The following is a 19,435-nucleotide window of genomic DNA, read 5'->3' as shown; positions in this document are numbered from 1 at the left end:
CAGAGACAAATCTAAACTCGAATTTTAAAATGTGAGCATCCAGTTCATCAATGCTGAAAAGGGGATTAGGGTTTAGGGAAAAAAAATTCAGTGCCAGCCACTTTTCTCTGGTCAGTACTATTAGAACTGATGAAACAAATTAAGGTTTATAAGAAACAGTGTGAAAGTTTTGAGGTTTAATTACCATCCTCCACTCTAAAATAAAAACCATGAAATTTAGTCTAGTGAACTGAGGTTTAGAAGTTCAAGAGTGCAAATTTTTATCTGTCTATTTCTCAAAAACCAATGAACAAACCAAACTACTAATACATGTAAATGCCTGAGGAATGGGTAAAATATTGTAGGCAGGTTAGGAAAATAAGCACTTCCACTTTTCTTTCACACACTTCTGTACTACTAATGTTTTTGTAGGCATGTATTAATATAATAATAAAGCAAAATAAAAAACACAAAGGAAATAGCCTCTGGATGGACACTTAAACATAGTCTGTATCTAACCTTAAGATTGAACTTTCACTATAGAATTATAGAAGCATTTTATGTACTTTTTAAAAAATAAGCTTATTTGTCCTATGGTGGAAGACTCAATATGAAAATGTTAAACCAATGATAATGAAGATCTATAAATTGGCCTAGGGTTGGGCAACATCTAAGTCTGGTGACAAGAACAGTTTCAATCCTTACCCAACAGCGGTAATTCTGCATCAGATTTAGCCTCACAGCCTGAATACCGCCATCATAACAGCCAGTATAAATCTAGAGAAAAATGTTTATATTATCAGACCAAAACAACACACAATAAAATACTATGAACATCCTCAAAGTAAGAGCCAAAAGCTGGCAGCACTACAACAGGAAACTATAACCATAAACCCAAACCAGCCCCAGAGTACCATAATAGGAAAGTATCTTATACAGCTTCTAGTCTGGATACTTGGAAGCTATGCTCCTTAGAAAGCCATTCCTTGGACTGTTGTTTACAGCAGAAGTGGCAGGGCTCAGAGGCACTGCTTATATTTTAACTGGCGTAGTTCTGGCTTCTGCTGGGCATTACATATCAGGCCTCTGTATTTCACTGGGACAAAGGCTCTATTGCTTAAAGTTAGAAAAATATCCATTCTGGTTCAACCTCAAAATTTAAAAATAAAATAAATCAAGGATTAGTAGGGTTACATGTGTTAGCTTCTACTTTTAGGTCTGCTATAACTATGCCACACTGACCAAATCTCCTGACTCTATTCCAATGTATTGTCCAGATCATAATGTCTCTGAAAAAACACCACTCTTTTCTGGAAACACCTTAAATTTACCTTCTATTTAACGGTGGTATTACATTTTTTTATTGTAACTATTTTAGTTCTTAATAAAAATGGAATATTCAAGGGCACTACTGGGTTACTTCTCAATATTATAATACCAAGAGATAGAAAACATTCAATAATGAGGCATAGCAAAAACAGATGTCATTTTTGGAAGTAACAAGTAGTAACATTACTAAGAGTCTGCAGAATTTTTAGTAAACACATTCAAAGGCAAATATGTGGCATGGCAAATTAAACTCACCATACTTTTATGGATGGTCATACACATAATCATGTCTTTGTGTCCTCCATAAACCTGCAACCGATCATGCGACTTAAGTGGAGGCAGGGCAGGGGGGAAAAAAGACAGAGAATGAAGGTTATTTATACCTTGTGTTTAATAAGCATAGTCCTTGAAGGTTTTTGCAAGTTTAAAACTGTACCTGAGGTATTAAGCTGAAGCACTAGTCACTTGTTAACAGAAGCATAATTGAACAGCAATCTTTTTAATAAGTCCTCCTCCTCAAGGGAAGAGCTGGTAATTGGGGGAAAAAAATCCCCACCAATTTCTGTGCAGTGTCAAAGTCCCAAACCTGAACGTGTACACAGAAAACCACACAGATGTGACAGGCTACAGCTGCCCTCCAGAAACCATTAAATTTTGACACCTGTGAACCTGACCAGGTACCTCAGGGCAGTATTTCTGAAAGTGCTGTCCAAGGACCAAACTACTTCATAATTATCTACAACACTTATGAAGAACACAGATTCCTGAGTTCCACCCCAGCCTTTCCATATTAAAAACAAAAACAAACACCAAATCCAAACAGACCATCTCTCCAAATCATTTCAACAAAATAGTGACTCTAAATTCTACCTGTAACTCATAGACACGAACAAATTTATCCAGGCAAGCAGTCACCATCACTTTCCCTAGGATATTCACCACAGTCACTGCATGATTGTGACCTTTATAGATCCGGACAAGCTCACCAGTCTGCATCAGAAGAGAGACAAGAGTCACTAGACTGATTTCTAAGAGTCTTGACTTTTGAGATTTATAATTCTGTAATTCTAAAAGAGGTAATGAGACTACTTGTACACACATGTAACTGTATTAATTTTAGACAGGTGACGTATTTTATATAACACTTATATGCACTGTATCCTGATGGAGAGAACCCAGTGTTACAGAGAGAGAAGGGCCACAGCTCTGTGTGTATATATTTTCTAGTGTTTGAAGTATATTCACTTTTATCATTTCACTGGATCTGGACAAAAAGTTCCTGAGGCTGAATAACCTCAGAAGTTCAGACTAGGAACTGAACTTCAAAAGTGGCCTCTATGGAGAAGGAAATGGCAACCCACTCCAGTATTCTTGCCTGGAAAAGTCCATGGACAGAGGAGCCTGGCAGGCTGCAGTCCATGGGGTTACATGTCTGAGCATGTGTGCACAAGAGTGGAGGGAGATGGGCTGGTAGTATAAACTGGTAGAACTAAAAAAAAAAAAGTGGCCTCTATGACCCAAGCAGAGTCTCACGGCTGTTTCTATTTGTGCTATTTTAAACTATATCATATCTACTTTCTCAGAGCCTTAGATATTGAGTATGTCTCACGTTTAAATGAGACATTCAAACTAAACCTGACGTAAACTTTTGAGTCTGTCCCCCACGAAAAATTTTGATTTCTACAGTGCTTAACAGTATCCAAGAGCTTATGCACAGGGATTATTATTAAGTCTTTCACTAGAAAGGAGGCTTAATTTAAATTGCAAGAGGTTGAAGGAATCCCTTCAAGCTTTATCCACCATTTTATTAAAGATACACCAACAAGGCTTACATGAATGTTATGAGCATGGACCGACTGATCACTGGAGCCACTGAACACAAGGTCATTCACCACCTTAAAGAAAAAATATTCAGTGAGTGAGACTCAGCATTAAGTTCTGAGGTTTCCTTTAACTTGTAATATACATTGGCAAATTCTCCTTTCCACCCTATTTTGAGATAAGCATGAAATGAGGTATAAAATAAGTTTCTCAGACAAATTTTCTGAACTGAAATTTATGTGCTGCCACTAAGTACTCTGATGAACTGACAACATATTATTGGGTTTGTTGCTTCTTTGGAATGATTATGAAGTAGCCTAGAACAGCATTTGAGTGTATCTACACTCGACAATAAGATATTTGTCTCTCAATTAATATGCTAAAAAACAGTACACCCTGTGGTGATTCCAGGCCTAAGGAAAAGGATTGTAACCTCCTGTATTCTAAATAAGGCATTAGAAAACATGGGAAATTTCATTTGAACTCTTCTGTTTGCACCAGGCAATGAACTCCTGTTGTATACTTGCCTTCATGCAGAGGATGGTTTTGCTGTGGCCCTCCAGAGTTCTAAGGAGCAATCCATTCCGTGCATCGCGTACGCTGATGGTACAGTCATAAGAACCCACAACCAGCAACTTTCGGGCACCTTCCTGAGCTGTGGCAAGACAGCTGACAGCCCGAGGGCCATGGCATTCAAAGATTTCAAGTCGTTTGTTGTTCTGAAAAATAAGCCACCATTACATGAAGTAAAAACCACTTAGTTGGAAAAACTCAGCATCAACTAATCCAAATCACTACCTTGATACAAACTCTAAATTCTAACACCTATCTGTAAGTTTTCATATCCGCTCTGTATCCCTAACTCCCCAACCTCTGCCATCCCCATTCCAACACTCTCTGTATTCATGACACCTTCTTCCTCCATTCTAGTGGGGACAGTTTTACGTTATAAACTCGTTTCTATCTTTGACCCATGATATCCTGATCATAATTAAAATCTGGTTCTCTTTTTATGTCCTCTCTCACTTCCCTTAAGTCAATGACGTGAAAGAGAAACCATTTTTTCCATATTTGAATACATTTTCCATGCCAAGGACCCAAGAAGTCTGATTTTTGTCATCCAAAATGTATGTACTCTATTTGTCATGGTTGCTTCCAAAATTCTCTTTGAGAACTACTTTCTTAGACAACAGCTTCTCATTCTCCACCTTTCTGTTATTCTGACCTTATTCTGACCTCTGGTTCCATGTTTCTCTCTCATAACATTAAGTTAAACTATAGGAGCCTTTATCTCAGTCAGCGTAGCATGGTCACATCCTGAATGTGGATGTGGATAAACATTCCTTTACTTCAGATTTTAGACTTGCTTTCTTTACTCCCAAACCAATCTTGTTCATAGTTTCCTACTTTCCCAAAACTCTAAAAAGGTACTTCAGGTGCAAGTATAAGACAAAACTCCCAGAGACTAGCCAAGAGCAGCAGCTGGGAAACTCAATCTCAGCCATCTTAAAATGCTGGGGAGATAGATGAAAGGCATTCAGGGCCCAAAGGTAGACAGGCCAAGGTCAACAGCCCTGGCTTTTTGATGAGCTCCAGGAAGCAGCTGCATTCCAGGAGTGTGGGCAAAACAGAAAAAGGTCCAGCCCTAACAAGGATTCAAAATTCACACCTCCATAGAAACTCTCAAATCTCTGTCTCAAAGTCCATCTTTGCTGGGGCTTTTCAACCATTTAAAGACCATTTAAAAAAAACAAAAATAAAGATCATTCCCATTTGAATTTTTCATCATTTTGCCCCAAAAGTCTGGCTCCTAACTTCTATTTACCTTTGATTACATTAATCTCACAAAATAGAACTGGGTAATTATCAAGTTTTAGCCTTTAAAACATTTTAAATCTATTTTGTCTTCTGTGATCTATTCATATCAAGTGAACCAGATAACCTGATATCTGATCATATATGGGCTAGTTTCTTCTAACTTGATTCTAAGCTTTTTAAAGGCAGAAACCATAGCATATTTTACTGCATTTCTTGTAAGCAGTTCCAGATACCTAGTAGAAGGAGACAGTAGATACTAACTAAACATATGATACTATAACTAGGCATAATACAGTAAACTTCTAATACACTGTTAAAAGATGACCAGACGGCCTTGGGATAGAATGCCACAACTAGTTAGCAACCACACCTATCACTTCTACCTCTGATTATATTTGTTATGCATTCTCTTCACTTTAGTCTACATGTCAGCTGCTCTAACAAAGCCTCCTAAATGGTCTCCAAGCTTCTACTACTACCAGTATTTTCCAATCTGTTCAACACCAAAGTGACTTTTTCTAAAATACCAGTTGGATCACGTCATTCATGCTTTAAAGCTTACAAGTTCAACTACATTAACAAAGCAGAGAGCCATCAGGAATTGGCCTGTATTCGTTTCCTAAGCCTTATCCTGAGACCTACCACATAACAGTGCTCAATAAAGGTTTGCTTAACAAATGGATTTATATTTGGGTCAGGAAAGAATGAGGCCCAAGGGCGTGAAGGCAAACTTTGACTTAGTTCAGTTTACAGAACAGGCTACTTTCATGAAACCCTAAATCAGTTCTAAACAACATCACTGTCATACTCAAAGGCATTTAAGCTCACTTTTCATGGTGTCATTCTTAAAATGAGACAAACTAGTTTAACCCATGACTCATTATTTGGCCCCAAATCATTAGGCTTGGTTTAATTTAGTAAGAGTTACACTTCGCTCCTGGCACACTTGGGCCTGAGCAGACAGAATGCATTTTGTTTCACTTACAACAGAAGGTAAGTTTTTGAGCAGTGGCTAATTCTGCTGCTTTCTCTTACACACACAAAAACAGGAAAATGGCCTTATCTTCGACTTCTTCCCTCACACACACCACTTCTAATTGGCATGGGAGTTCAGCCTTCTCTCCCCTACCACTAACCTTTATGTTGAAGGTGACCACAGTGCCATTTGCCAGTCCTGCATAGAGAATTCGCCACCTACTGTGGAGGCAGAGAACCCGGTCTTCCAGCTGTAACTGCTCCACACACTCTCGAGTCTGATAAAAGCACACAACACCTGATCAGTAGAGGTTAAAAGCAAATAAGATATGAAAACAATCCTCTGTGAAAAAGAGTGTGAAATTATTTTTTATGAGGAAGAAAATGCTGCATCCTCCATTTTGTAGAAAAGTATCTTAGACTGTTTTCTGCTTTGAAATTGTGGCCAAGGAACCTCAAGCTGTAGGTAACATAGTAAACAAATGTAACTTCTAATAATGCTACCTATGTTTCTAACTTGGAATGTAGAAATTCTTCAAAGGGCACTATGAACTGGGTTTTAGCCTCTTAAATTAAGTAGCCAAAGAAAAAGCTGCACTCATTGTCTAAAAAAGAAAATAAAGATTATAGTTGTATTATCTGATAATTGCATTAATTAAGTACTATGTGCTTTCCTGCAACTGATTCTCTATTTCAACAGCTCCCAAATGCCTCCTTTAAACCAGCATCAGGTTAGCTGGTCTATAAATACCCAAAAAGTTTTCAAAATATATAGAACACCAAGCTTCACCCCTAAACCCTGAGATTCTGACTCAGTAGGCCCTGGAATGTTTTTTAAAAAATTTCCTTCATAATCCTGATGAATATACAGGTTATACAAACACAGTTTGAGCTGATGTTCATAAAATGATTTCTGTGAATTCCCAGAACTGGGTTTTATTGATAAAATCTAATTACCTAGAATGGGGCCAATTACATAGTAAGTATTCAAGATTGAATGCTGTTGAATGGTACTAAGTGACTAAAATAATAAAAAAAGAATTGTTAATGTGGATTTGTCATCAATATTTCTTTACATATTTTGGTGCTCTGTTATTCTCTTGTAAGATAGGTCACTGTTCTGTCTTCCTGTCTTGAATGTCATCTATATTGACCCTTTTATCGTTATAGAAAGCTACCCTTGTCTCAGTAGTATTCTTTGTCTTAAAGTCTATTTGCCTGATATTAATATAACTACTCTAGCTCTTTGTGTCACTATTTGCAACAGTACATTTTTTTCCCCATTCTTTTATTTCAGCCTACCTGTGTCTTTGAATTTAAGAGTCTTGTATACAGCATAGATTTTGATGCTTGTTCTTTATCTAGTCAATCTCCTTTTCAATCTGAGTGTTAATTCACATTTAATATGATTATTAAACATGGTTAGATTTAGACTCCAATTTGCTATTTGTCTCATTTTTATTTCTATTCCCCCATTTCTACCTTGTTTTGTATTAAACAGTTTTTTTAGTATGCCATTTTAATTCCTCTATTAAATTTTTAAGCTATCTTTCTTTGAATTATTCTTTTTGTGGTTGCTTTAGGGCAGCTGTTCTCAGAGTGTGACCTAGACCAGCAGCATCAGTATCACATGTTTGAAAAGTAAGTTCTTGGGCTCTATCTCAACCCTACTGAATGAGAAACTCTGGGAGAGGGATCTAGTAATATGTGTTTTAACAAGCTCTCCAGGTTCATCTGATGTACACTGAAGTTTTAAAGCAGCCTTCTAGAGATTACCTCTTTAAATTGTAACAATCTAGTTCAAGTTAATATTGACTTATCCTCAACAAAATATAAGAACTTTGTACCAGCATAGTTCTAGCCTCTCCCTTTCCTGTGTTCCGGTTATCTCACATATCCCATCTATATACATTAAAAACCTAATTACATGGTATCATAAATTTTCTTAATTAAGTCTTTTAAAGTTAAGAATATATGTATATATTTTTTCCTGCTCACTGATTTTTATATTTTAAATATTATGCAATTGTGTATATATATGTATATTCTAATGCAAATAATTTTCTCTCATTTCTTATAATTCATTTAGAAAATTCTTGCTCAGAGGAGAGATCTACTTCTAAGTCTTTAAGTTTAAAAACTTCTTTTAACATTTCTTTTTCTATCTAATATTAATTTTGGCATATGACATGAAAATAAAAATCAAGAGGAATATTTGTTGGAAAGATCAAAAGAGGTATATTATTAAGTAGCAAGTGAAAAGATATGTGGACAGAGACAGAAAACATGGTTTAGACCTAAGCCTAATTTCTACCAAAGGTTAGAAGTGTACTGAAACAGATTTAAAAGCAAGACGGTGAACAGTATGAAGCATCAGTCTCAGTGTCTCCACTCTACACAGTAAATATAGTCAAAGCGCTTCAATATCATCACTTTTGATTTTTCTGGACCCACTTACCTTAACATTATAGCAGCGAATAGTATGATCACTGGAACCAGTGTAAAGGGCAGCATTTTTCCCAGAGGTCTGAGTAACCAGGAGGCAGTTCACTTTGGAGGTATGGCCCTCAAAGACACCAATGCACTTTCGACTCTAAAGTCAAGCACAGTTCAGATCATTACTTGTGGCTATAGATGGATAAGATAATGTATTTCCTTAAAAAAAAAAAAACTAAAACATACAGTTCATGTTTGTGTCCCCAGAGTCTAGACTAGTACCTAGTATCTAGTGTTCAGTAAGTACCTGTTCACTGAATGCCCAGTGAACAGACCTGTAACTTATATGTTAATTTATACGTTAACTTATATGTAACTTATATGTTAACTGAGCCATACCAAAAATTACTCAGGGCAATTTGCTATAAGATAGATCAGAATTTTAATTAATGCTAGGCCAAGTCTCTCTAGCATATGGACTAAAGTGCAAGCAAATTCAAACTATAGCTAATTACCCAGATAAGTTGCTGCATTTGATCAGTGTGTAGAGAAAGCGTCACAATATTCAAAGACATGCCATCACAGGTCCTAGTGTCCCAGGTGTGGTTTCATAATGGAACGTCCTGTTATCTCTGTGCACACACTGTTATATATATTTACAATGTACATACATACCTATACCTACCTTACAATTTAGAGTTAGAGCCAATTCCCCAAATCTCACACTCATGCCTCCTGGTACTACCACTGCTTTCTGCCTTCAGTCATCTCTGTTGCCCTTCATACATTACTAGGCTAAAGGAACCTATATACCTGTTGCCTATAGTAAACACATTTTCTCAGTCCATCATTTAATCTTTCGACTTTCAAAGACTTCATCAATTTCATATACTTTCACTGTACTTGTTCAGATAACATAGTGTTCCTAAAGTTTCTTGGCTATCATTGTTGATAAACAGAATCAGTTTGACATATGTTTTTCTAGTACTCAAGTATGGATGTGAGAGATGGACTAAAGAAGGCTGAGTGCTGAAGAACTGATGCTTTTGGACTGTGGTGTTGGAGAACTCCTGAGAGTCCCCTGGACAGCAAGGAGATCCAATGAGTCCATCCTAAAGGAAATCAGTCCTGAATATTCATTGGGAGGACTGATGCTGAAGCTGAAACTCCAATCCTTTGGCCACCTGATACGAAGAACTGACACATTTGAAAAGCCCCTGACGCTGGGAAAGATTGAAGGCAGGAGGAGAAGGGGACGACAGAGGATGAGATGGTTGGATGGCATCACCAACTCAATGGACATGAGTTTGAGCAAGCTCCAGGAGTTGGTGATGGACAGGGAGACCTGGCATGTTGCCGTCCATGGGGTCGCAAAGAATAGGACACAAGTAAGCGACTGAACTGAACTGATATCCTGTGTGTGCCCAGTCATGTCCAATTCTTTTGCCATCCCATGGACGGCAGCCCGCCAGGATCCTCTGTCCATAGAATTTTCCAGGCAAGAATAATGGAGTGGGTTGTCATTTCCTACTCCAGGAGATCTTCCCGACCCAGGGATCAAACCTATGTCTCTTGTATCTCTTGCATTAGCAGGCGAACTCTTCACCATGTACCACCAGGGAAGCACAAATACCAGACTCAAAGCTCCAAAGTCCACTATAAGAAAATTAAGAGTTATAAGCATCAGATTAAGTGTGGGGTAATGAAAGACTGCTGCTCTTCTTAATAACTTGCACAATTCATCAACTCTCAGGGAAAATGCCTCCTCTGACACTTTCCCAATGTTCATTCTATCCCTTCCGTAACAACTAGGTGACAGATCTCAGCATCTACTCCAGGGCTGGGACCTGACTATACCTAGCCTATTGTTATAATTCCATCTCCTTTTGCCAAGTGACTGGTTAGGGAGGAAAGCACAGGACCCTTTTTTGGCGGTAGGAGGGAAAAGAAACTCTTGTGGCTATTGACATCTGTGAGCAGGAGAACCTGCTTCAGGAAGAGCTGATACCAGAGAAAATAGAAGGAGAGAAAGAAAGAATTTAAGTCTCTGGTGACCCCACTGAGTCACTAGATCAACTGTATCTGAAGTTAGTCTAGAGCCTACTCCATCTCTGGAAAGCAAACAGACACATGTTTAAAAGAGAACAAGTTGGGAGTTTCTAAAACCTGTAAAGAAACAAAAACATTCAAACTGATCTATCAACTTACCACCAGATTATAAGCTCGGACAGTTTTATCTGCGGAACAGGTATACAGCAAATTCCCGAATATCTGAATTGCATTCACTGCAGCTTGGTGCCCCTCAAAGCTCCCTTCTGTGGGCTCATCATCATCTCCTGGCTCTGAAGATATTTCTAGAAAACAACAGTATGTTTCAGAAATGTGTCGGCTTGTATCTCAAAAGATAATAAGAAATTTAAAACATCATGAAAAAGTGGTCCCTGGATTCTCCTAAAAACCTGGTTCGCCTAGCAAAATACCACATTCGCATTAGTGACCTTCATTATGAAGATTTCATATTAAGAAAAGGTAGGGAAGGCCTCTGTCTTAGGGGAAAAATACTTACTTAGTGAGTCTTTGAATGATACCCTTTAAGGCACTAAATACCTTTCTTCCCACATCCAGGCTCCTCTGCTGCCAGTTATTTTACTGAGTAAGGCATTATTTTTAAAGTAATTCCTTCTCAAAGCAAAGCCCACCACCCCCCAAACCCCCCGAGCCAACAAAACCTTAATACAATTGTCCCTTGGTAACCAAGGGGATTGGTTTCAGGATTCCTCCACCCAACATGTACCCAAATCCACAGATGCTCAAGTCCCTTATATAAAATGGCATAGTATTTACATATAACCTATATACATACTCCCGTTTACAGGTGACCCTTGAACAACATGCTTTGAATTGTGCAGGTCCACTTACACACAAATTTTTTTTTCAATAAATGCCCATTACACGATCTGTGATTAGTTGAATCCATAGATGCAGAACTGAAGACACAGAAGGCCAACTATTCTAATTAGCTGAACACACGAGAGATCCAGATTAGAGATGTGAATAAGAAACTGAAATGCCAGGATTTGAGGATTCAGGGATACCAATAACTGCTGGTCAAAGTAATCCATCCTCTTGGTAATAAGCCCAGTCCCCATCCCCTATTCTATAAGCATATTTAAGTAGATTTAAACCCTGGCTTTAATACTTACAAAGCTTTTTTCCTGTGATTAATTTATCAATTCACTTTTTTTTTTTAATATGTAAGATTTATTTATTTACTTATGTATTCCAGAGTGCATGGACTCTATAGTGATTAATAGCTGTGGTTCATGGGCTTAGTTGCCCCAAGATGTGTGGGATCCAAGTCCCCAGATCAGAGATCCAACCCTCATCCCCTGTATTGGAAGGCCGACTCTCAACCACTGGACCACCAGGGAAGTCCCTCCTGTAATTCATTTAAATAAAACCGAACAACCAAATACCTGAAGAGTTCTTTGATCCTTTTATGGAGGAGATCACAGTCTGAGTTTCTGCCACACTACAAAATAATAGCAAAAGTCTTAATATCTGTGTGAACAGGACAGGGAGGAAAACTTGTATTTTCCTGACTCAAAAAATTATTCTAAACAATGAACAAAATAGCAATGATACAAGATCAGTTTCTGCATGTGAAATTTTTATATGAATGGAAAACACAGTAAATATTTACAACACAAGTGAGAAAGCAGAAACTCGCCATTGCTAAGGAGATATCCACACCTGTCATCCCTACTGATTTTCTATAAATGTGACTCTAAAAAAAATTCTGATTTGGAACAAAAAGTTCTGTTTTCTAATGAAAGAATGGTGAAAGCTGCTCTGATTGGACCAACACAGTATCCTTACCTTACAGGGATGCCATCTTTATAGCGAGTGCCAATCTCACTGGTAGAGCTAACTTCATCACAACCAGAGCGAGAAGTTTCTAATGAGTTTTGCTCTGTGGAGTTCCAAATATCCTTTTTAGATGGGCTATCTGGTTTCTCTTCTCCTGATTCAGAAGAATCAATGGCTACCACTTCTAACTGAGGATTAGGCACTTCTAGGACTTCAAGAGACGAGTCACTGTCTGGCTCATCTCTGACACTTTCTTGTTCCGCGCCAGTTCTGCCATCTTCCCAGCTGGAGGTTGTCACTTTCCCCCCTTTAGCAGACTTTCCAGTTTTTACTTTCCTTACAGGCTTAGCGGTAAACACATCCTGTTCAGTGTCACTGTTCTCGGGAACATGGGCAGCCCGCAGAGTTTTCTTCTTCCTAAGTTTCTTCTTTTTCTTGTTCCCCCTAGCTTCAGCTGATGTCAGAGTGGACTCTGCCTGTTGTTCTGGCTGGTCAGCTGGAGAGTGGGGTTCTTTCTCTAAAGGGGTTTCTGAAGCAAAGGATAATCTTGGAAAAGAACTGGTACAGGCTTCAGACCCACTGTTGCCTTTGTTTGGCTCTTCACTTTCTTTATCTATGCTAGGAAGACCAGCTGACTGGGAAGAGGGACTGTTCCCTCTGTTTCTGGTAATTCCTTGCTCCACAGAAAACTTCAGTTCTTGGCTAGGCTCATGGAATCTCTCTGTTAGCTCTGATAAGGACAATGCTGCAGTGGTAACTGGATAAACTGGACAATTGTCACTGATCTCTCCTGAATTGAGAAGGAAAAAAAAAATTATTCCATCGTCTTTGTGCCTGCTATGTGTAGTCATAAACTACAGTTATCGCTGATTGAATTTCTATCAAATAATATGATACTTTGATGATATGTTAACAACTTTAACAGTCATGGTTTAGTTATCTCACTCCTCAGCTTCCCATAACCTACATGTATTTCTAGTACAGTATCTATACACTTTGCCTTGCAAATAATGTGCATGTCTTATATCCTAAAAAGCTCCTTTTATGGGCAGAGATTGTTTCTACTGATGTTTTCTCTTTCTTGTTTGAAAAAATGAATATGAATTACTTTTGCAGTCAGAAAAGGAAATCTAATAAAAGCTATTTTTGAAAAAAGTGTCACCACATTAAAAAAAAATACTAAATACTATCCATATAAAAGTAACAAAATTCAATATGAAAGATAACATATATTTGATGTACATATCAATGATTAGTGCTGTAACAAATAGCAAAATTTAGGATGCTTCTTCAGACTTTGTTTTTGTTAAAAAAAAAAAAAAGAATACCACACAATATCAATTTGTTTCTTAATTTTTCAATATAGCACCATTGTGGTTATACAAACTTTAGATAAGATTTTAAACAACTTAGAAGTTAATTCTCTAATGGTAACCAGATAAGGATTATTTTATAAAGAGAGTAAAATCTCTGGCTATTTATCAAAACCCCCAAGTTCCTGTTAGATGGTTCCAAACACCAGAGCCCTCTGCCCTTTCATCACGGCCACCAGTTCCTCAGGTCTGTATTAACCTTAGTCTGTACTCGAAATGATAAAAACAGTTAAGTACTGAGAAATCCAGAAGATGAATCTTATCTAGAAAACTGACTGAACAACTTCAATGCCATTTAGCTCATGAAAAACATACAATTCTGCACCAATCCTAATAAATGGAACCTGTAACATGCTAATCCCAAAGTCAATTTAGCAATCCTGTATTAGAGAAAATTAGGAAGAGTTACCAATATTTAAATAATGCTCCTAAATAAGAAGACTTAAAGAAAAACTATAGTAACTTTTTAAAAAAATATTTATTTATTTATTCATTTATTTGGCTGTGTGGGGTCTTAGTTGTGGCACACAGGATCTTGTATCTTCATTGCGGCATGTAGGATTCTTTTAGTTGCAGATGCAGAATCTTTACTTGTAGCATGTGGGATCTAGTTCCTGAGGCCCTCTGTATTGGGAGTGTGGAGTCTTAGCCATTGGATCACCAGGGAAGTCCTGTAATAACTTTAGTTTTAATGGACAAGTATGACATTACATCACTAATATAAAATTGCCCTAGACTCACTACAGGGTTGCCCTTAGCACAGAGAAAAGTTTACATACTATTAGCTTGCAGTAATTCCTTGGACAGACTGCAAGCAGAGCCTTGCGATACAGCATTCACAGTCTCTTCTTGTTCAGGAGACATGGGTTCTTGTTTAATCTGAACTGATGAGTCTGGAGCAGGAACACTGCCATGAGCTTGGAAAGAAGATGTGATTGCTTGGAGAGGGGTTCCAGTGGATGATGGAGACACGTGGGAAGATAGAGGTTCCAGGAAATTCGGGAAAAAAGGACTAGGCAGAAGTGTGCCATCAGTAGATGTTTGAGATCTAACATTCTTCTGTTCTCGTGTAAGGTTAGAGGGAACCTGGTCTGGACGTTCAGAAGGTTCATATGTTTCTAGAATGGGAAACGTACACACATACAAATGCAAAAAAAAAAATGTTATCTGAAAAGCCACTCATTACTGAGCCAACTTGTATTTTTAAATTACAAGAGAATTTTAAAGATGCTCATAGTTCTTTAAAATAGACTGTTATCGCTTCTCGGCCTTTTGGCTAAGATCAAGTGTAGTATCTGTTCTTATCAGTTTAATATCTGATACGTCCTCTATCCGAGGACAATATATTAAATGGATTTTTGGAATTAGGAGTTGGAATGGGAGCTTGCTCCGTCCACTCCACACATCGACCTGGTATTGCAGTACTTCCAGGAACAAAAAAAATAAAATAAAATAAAATAGACTGTTATGTAAGCTATACGTACAACCAATGAGGATATGGACAGGCAGGCATTAATATTCTAATTTTTCAGATTTTAAGTGACTTCTCCAAAGTCATGCTGGTACTAGTAGAAGAGCCAAATTTGTACCCCAGTCTTGGGATGCCTAACCCAAGACTCTTTCTATAACATTATTTCTATTGCTAAGCATTTTGGGGACGTATAGTCTTATAGGCCTTTCTACAGAAGGATGGAATCAAGGAGACATGAGAATAATCATATTAACTTTTTCATAACTACTTTAATTCCCCTCTAGACAAGTTACAGACAGTACAATCCATGAGAGTCTCTGAATACCTTGCAATCCCTGTAGAATCTGTATTCTATGGGTCCTCAGGGCACTCATCTCCATAGTTATCTAAAAATAAAGTATTTTGTTAAGCATTTTTAAATTCAACTTTAAGATGATCCATTTTCATTAAACATCCCATCTGCTGTTACCTGCTGCTTAAGCACAAGTAGCCTCTGAACTTCAACATAAGCTGTCTGAAGTGCTGCACGAGCTTGCAGAAGATTGTTATCCATGCACTGCAATGATTTACTTAGTTCTTCCTCTCTTAAAGAAATACTCAGCAGCTGGTCAACCTGAGAACGTTCTGTCAAAAGAAACCATAAGGCTTAGTTTAATATTGGAGATTTCTCTTCAATAATCCAGGGAACTGCATCAATTATCTAGGATAGGCCTTTATTTTCTCCCCACTAGGTCACTGAAAGGAGACTCATCAAATTTTTTACAAATCACATAGTCAAGCCACATGCTATCAGAGCTAGAGACCAAGCCTCATGGTTTCAAGTGTACCACCACATCGTACCATCTTACCAAATCACCATGTTCCACAATGACGCTTCCAAGCAAAACCTCTGCCCTGGGGAAATCAACTCCTATAGGTTTCACTTCCCATCTTCCTTTATCTACTACCCTCTTCAATCAAGGCTTTGGCTTATATTGGGCCCCAAACCTAAACTGCTTGCACTCTCTTCTGGATTCCTATTTTTCTAGTCTGTTAGTTAATTTAAAATAGTTCTCTTTAATATAAAATTAAAACCTTAATATATTAAGGTTCTTTAATATAAAATAACTTTAATATAAAAATTTTAAATAAATAAAAATATATTTAATATAAAATAATATATATTTTCCTGAAGAAAATATAGCTTTGAAATAAAATGTCCTACTACATGTATGTTTGTCATTTTATATCTGTCTCTTGCCCATGCAATATGCCAAGACCGCTCCCCTAAATTCCAGACCCACATATCTACCAACCGGATACTTCTAAGGTGTCTCTAAAGTCCTTTAACTCAAGGGATCCAAAAGGGAACTCCCATCTTCTTCTACCCTCAACCTGTAACTCTCATAAAGTTTTCTAGCTCTATAAATAAAGCCATCAACTGCTCCAGCTAGAAACTGGTATCATCTTTGACTCCTGCCTTGTCACATCCAGCCATCCAAAGTTCATCCAGTCACTTCCTACACTAGATCTTATACTGAAATGGTGTGTGAATCAGTGAAAGGCAAGAGTCATAAAAGCCTATCAGTCAAGGAGCTCCACAAATAACTTCTCTCCTTAATTTACATGAGAAAAGCAACCAAGATTCCTCAGAAAGTGAGTGAAATGGCTGTAAATGACCAAGAGGGATAAAAACTTCTACTAAATGTCTTGTTTCTCTTCATTCCACTGAAAAGACCCAGTGAGACTTTCTGGTTTTATACTGAACTCAATTTGTCCATGATATATATTAATTTCAGCTTTCTGGTTTAGGTGGTATCACATATTTCTTTTATAGCTCCAACTGGATACAGTAGAAAATAAAATCTTTTCTATGCCCTTAAGCAAGGCAACAAAAATATCATAAATTAATAAATGGGTGTTCTCTGTTTGATAAACTACACTTGTATATCAAGTTGTAAAAGGCTGAAGTGATATAAGAACAGTTTATTTTTGGCAGAATAGTCTATACTATACCTTTCTTTCCTTTAATTTTCCTTCTTTTATTTTTTCTCTCAAGACTTGGCAGTTCAGGAGAAGATCCATCCTAAGGAGATTAAAAAAAAAAAGAACAATATTAAATATTCAAAGGCCATTATCCAGGAGGGGGAAAAAGAATCAATACTAAGTCAGTCATACATTATTATTCATGATTGCTACCATCAGGATAGTTAGAAGTTTCATATACACAGTATGAGCTCAGATATTAGTTGACTGAATGTATTTAACAAAAAAAAATACAATCAAGGTCAAGTACCTCCCTAGCATCCTAGAGGTAGTAAAGCCCAAGGGCTTGGGCAAAGCACTTCACCTTGCTAAAAGCTAGTAAAACATATCTGATTTCATAGTTTCTACTTTAGAATTCAGCAAGAAAATCTTCACAACAAAAAACTCAACAGTCTGTGAGATAAGACCCAAGACATCAGCTATGTCATAAGACAATCCATCTCTCATCCAATACTATCTGCTACAACATCTAGTTCAACAGGGCAGAGATGGAATTTGAATCCAGGTCTACAACCCATGCCTTTAACTAGTTTGTTATATTGTCTCAATGTTAAAGGAAACAGTCCTTTTCTGAGTGTCAGATCCCAGTCTATACTACTATCAGCAACTCTTTCTTTACAGAAAGGGTTTCTGAAAGGGTTAAGCAATATTAACCATCAGAGGTGCCAAAAGAGAAGTGTCAGTGAAGTAATGGATTCTAAAAAGACCAGGCTAGGCAACTCAAGTACAAAAGACAAAGCAACAGAGACTAAGACTATGCTCATATGGATGTACTCTCATAGTATTAAAACTACCTTATTAAGCCTAATAGTTCTGGGTCCAACAAGCATACATGCCCTACAAATACAACACTAGAGTACCCTTCTTCAATAGCAGTACAGAATGCATCATGAAAACAGATAAAGTTACAGCTGAAGATGTGGCTCATTCCTTGGTCAGGTGATACAAAGAATCATTGGCTTAGAGACTAGTTTTAGAGATGACTTCATATTTTCCCAGTACTGTACATTCATATTCAATTACATCTAACTTAGTAGAGCTACTCAAAGAAAGAAACCAGTAGGACAAAAATATGAAAGTAAGAGCCTCAGAAATCTTCTATTCCAGAGTAGGGCAAAACACAAGCCCAGGTACCCAAGAAAAACATTAAGTTTTTCTTATCATAGTCAAGTCACCACATGAAATGTTCTACAAAACATACAGGAATCATACTCACTCCAGTGGCTCTTCGTTTCTTTCTAACATTCTGCCCATCATTCTGTTCAGCACCAGAGGTACAGCTGCTGTCCGTGGCTGCATCTGCCAAACTGGAGTTTGCGAGTGCTGAGGATGCATTTGATGATAAAGAGTTTCCTTCTCCATTACTCTCCTGGGCATTGTGATTCTCTGAAAGTAGTAGAGAGCTCTCCTGGCTGTGCAGCTCTTTTGTCAAATGCATCAAAGGTATTGTATGGTCAGGAGATAATTGCGCACTATGTCGCCTTCGAGTAGCAACATTTTCAGTTCCTTCATCTGTTCTTAGGGAGGCAGCCAGAGGTGTCACTTCCTGCTTAAGGCTCATGTTTGGTTTTTGACTCTGTGCAGATCTGAATGAATTATTAGGTGAAAAAATCTGCTGGGGCTCATTTTCTTTGCCTGTGCCTTCCTCACTGAAGAAGCTATACACAGAAGGAGCCCTGTCCATGATCACACTGCTCTCTGAAAGGCTTCGCTTCCTTGCCAACCCAGGGGATGAAGAAATGGAAACACCTTCCCACTGGAATCCTTCTAGATCGGACAGATCAGGCTCCCCATCCAGATCCAAGACCTCTTGCTCATTTTGAACTAGAGGCACCATTTCTATGCCAAACCTCAAGAAAGAAAGAAAAAGAAAAAAAAAAAAAATCATCAATCAGACATAGCTGGGAGAGGGGGCACCGCTTAATGTGCCAAACTCTGCTAGGCAGAGATTGCAAATGTAAATAGATGGCTTCTGCCCTCAAGGAACTGAGTCTAGTAATTCTAAACATAAAGTAAGTTAACGCTAAGTATTATAATGTAACAACTAGTAAATTAGATATTTGTATATAGCTATATACAAAGGGAAGGAATAAAAACTGAAGGTTTTATTTAATATGGAGCTCTAAATCAACAGTATGTAATTTTTAATAGCAAACAAACAAAAGTGTTCATCAAGCATTTACAAGCAACAGACACCATGCTAAGAACTTCATAATTTCAATGATACCCACAAGTTATGGGAAAAGAAAAGAAGGTACAATAAATGTTATTTCAACAAGGATGGAAATTTAAGCCTGGAGGGCTATATAATTAAAACACAGCAGGATGATTTGCAAGT

At 37.6% G+C, this 19,435-nt stretch overlaps 1 protein-coding gene and 1 non-coding gene across 5 annotated transcripts in view; one reads left to right on the top strand and one right to left on the bottom strand.

The window, feature by feature from the left end:
* The window catches only part of ZNF106 (zinc finger protein 106), a 56,345-nt gene that overhangs the window by 5,570 nt on the left and 31,340 nt on the right, over window positions 1–19,435 (bottom strand). For all 4 annotated transcript variants that reach the window (XM_043919134.1, XM_043919135.1, XM_043919136.1 and 1 more), the window contains 15 exons: window positions 18,314–18,947; window positions 17,068–17,137; window positions 15,542–15,696; window positions 15,398–15,458; window positions 14,381–14,719; window positions 12,238–13,018; window positions 11,835–11,890; window positions 10,567–10,712; window positions 8,381–8,515; window positions 6,084–6,200; window positions 3,657–3,848; window positions 3,141–3,203; window positions 2,179–2,298; window positions 1,564–1,635; window positions 685–756 (listed from right to left, as the gene is read on the bottom strand). In XM_043919134.1, coding sequence (XP_043775069.1) covers window positions 685–756; window positions 1,564–1,635; window positions 2,179–2,298; window positions 3,141–3,203; window positions 3,657–3,848; window positions 6,084–6,200; window positions 8,381–8,515; window positions 10,567–10,712; window positions 11,835–11,890; window positions 12,238–13,018; window positions 14,381–14,719; window positions 15,398–15,458; window positions 15,542–15,696; window positions 17,068–17,137; window positions 18,314–18,947 — 3,013 coding nt within the window. The remainder of the gene's footprint in view (window positions 1–684; window positions 757–1,563; window positions 1,636–2,178; window positions 2,299–3,140; window positions 3,204–3,656; window positions 3,849–6,083; window positions 6,201–8,380; window positions 8,516–10,566; window positions 10,713–11,834; window positions 11,891–12,237; window positions 13,019–14,380; window positions 14,720–15,397; window positions 15,459–15,541; window positions 15,697–17,067; window positions 17,138–18,313; window positions 18,948–19,435) is intronic.
* On the top strand, window positions 14,858–15,048 carry LOC122706070. The gene has a single exon (XR_006344320.1). It is a non-coding gene; the product is annotated as a U2 spliceosomal RNA (small nuclear RNA).

The sequence above is a fragment of the Cervus elaphus genome, chromosome 12 (genome assembly GCF_910594005.1).
Source record: "Cervus elaphus chromosome 12, mCerEla1.1, whole genome shotgun sequence".
Classification (NCBI taxonomy): Eukaryota; Metazoa; Chordata; class Mammalia; order Artiodactyla; family Cervidae; genus Cervus; species Cervus elaphus.
The sequence above is the reverse complement of the archived record's forward strand: the minus strand, read 5'-3'. Positions and strand labels throughout refer to the sequence as shown.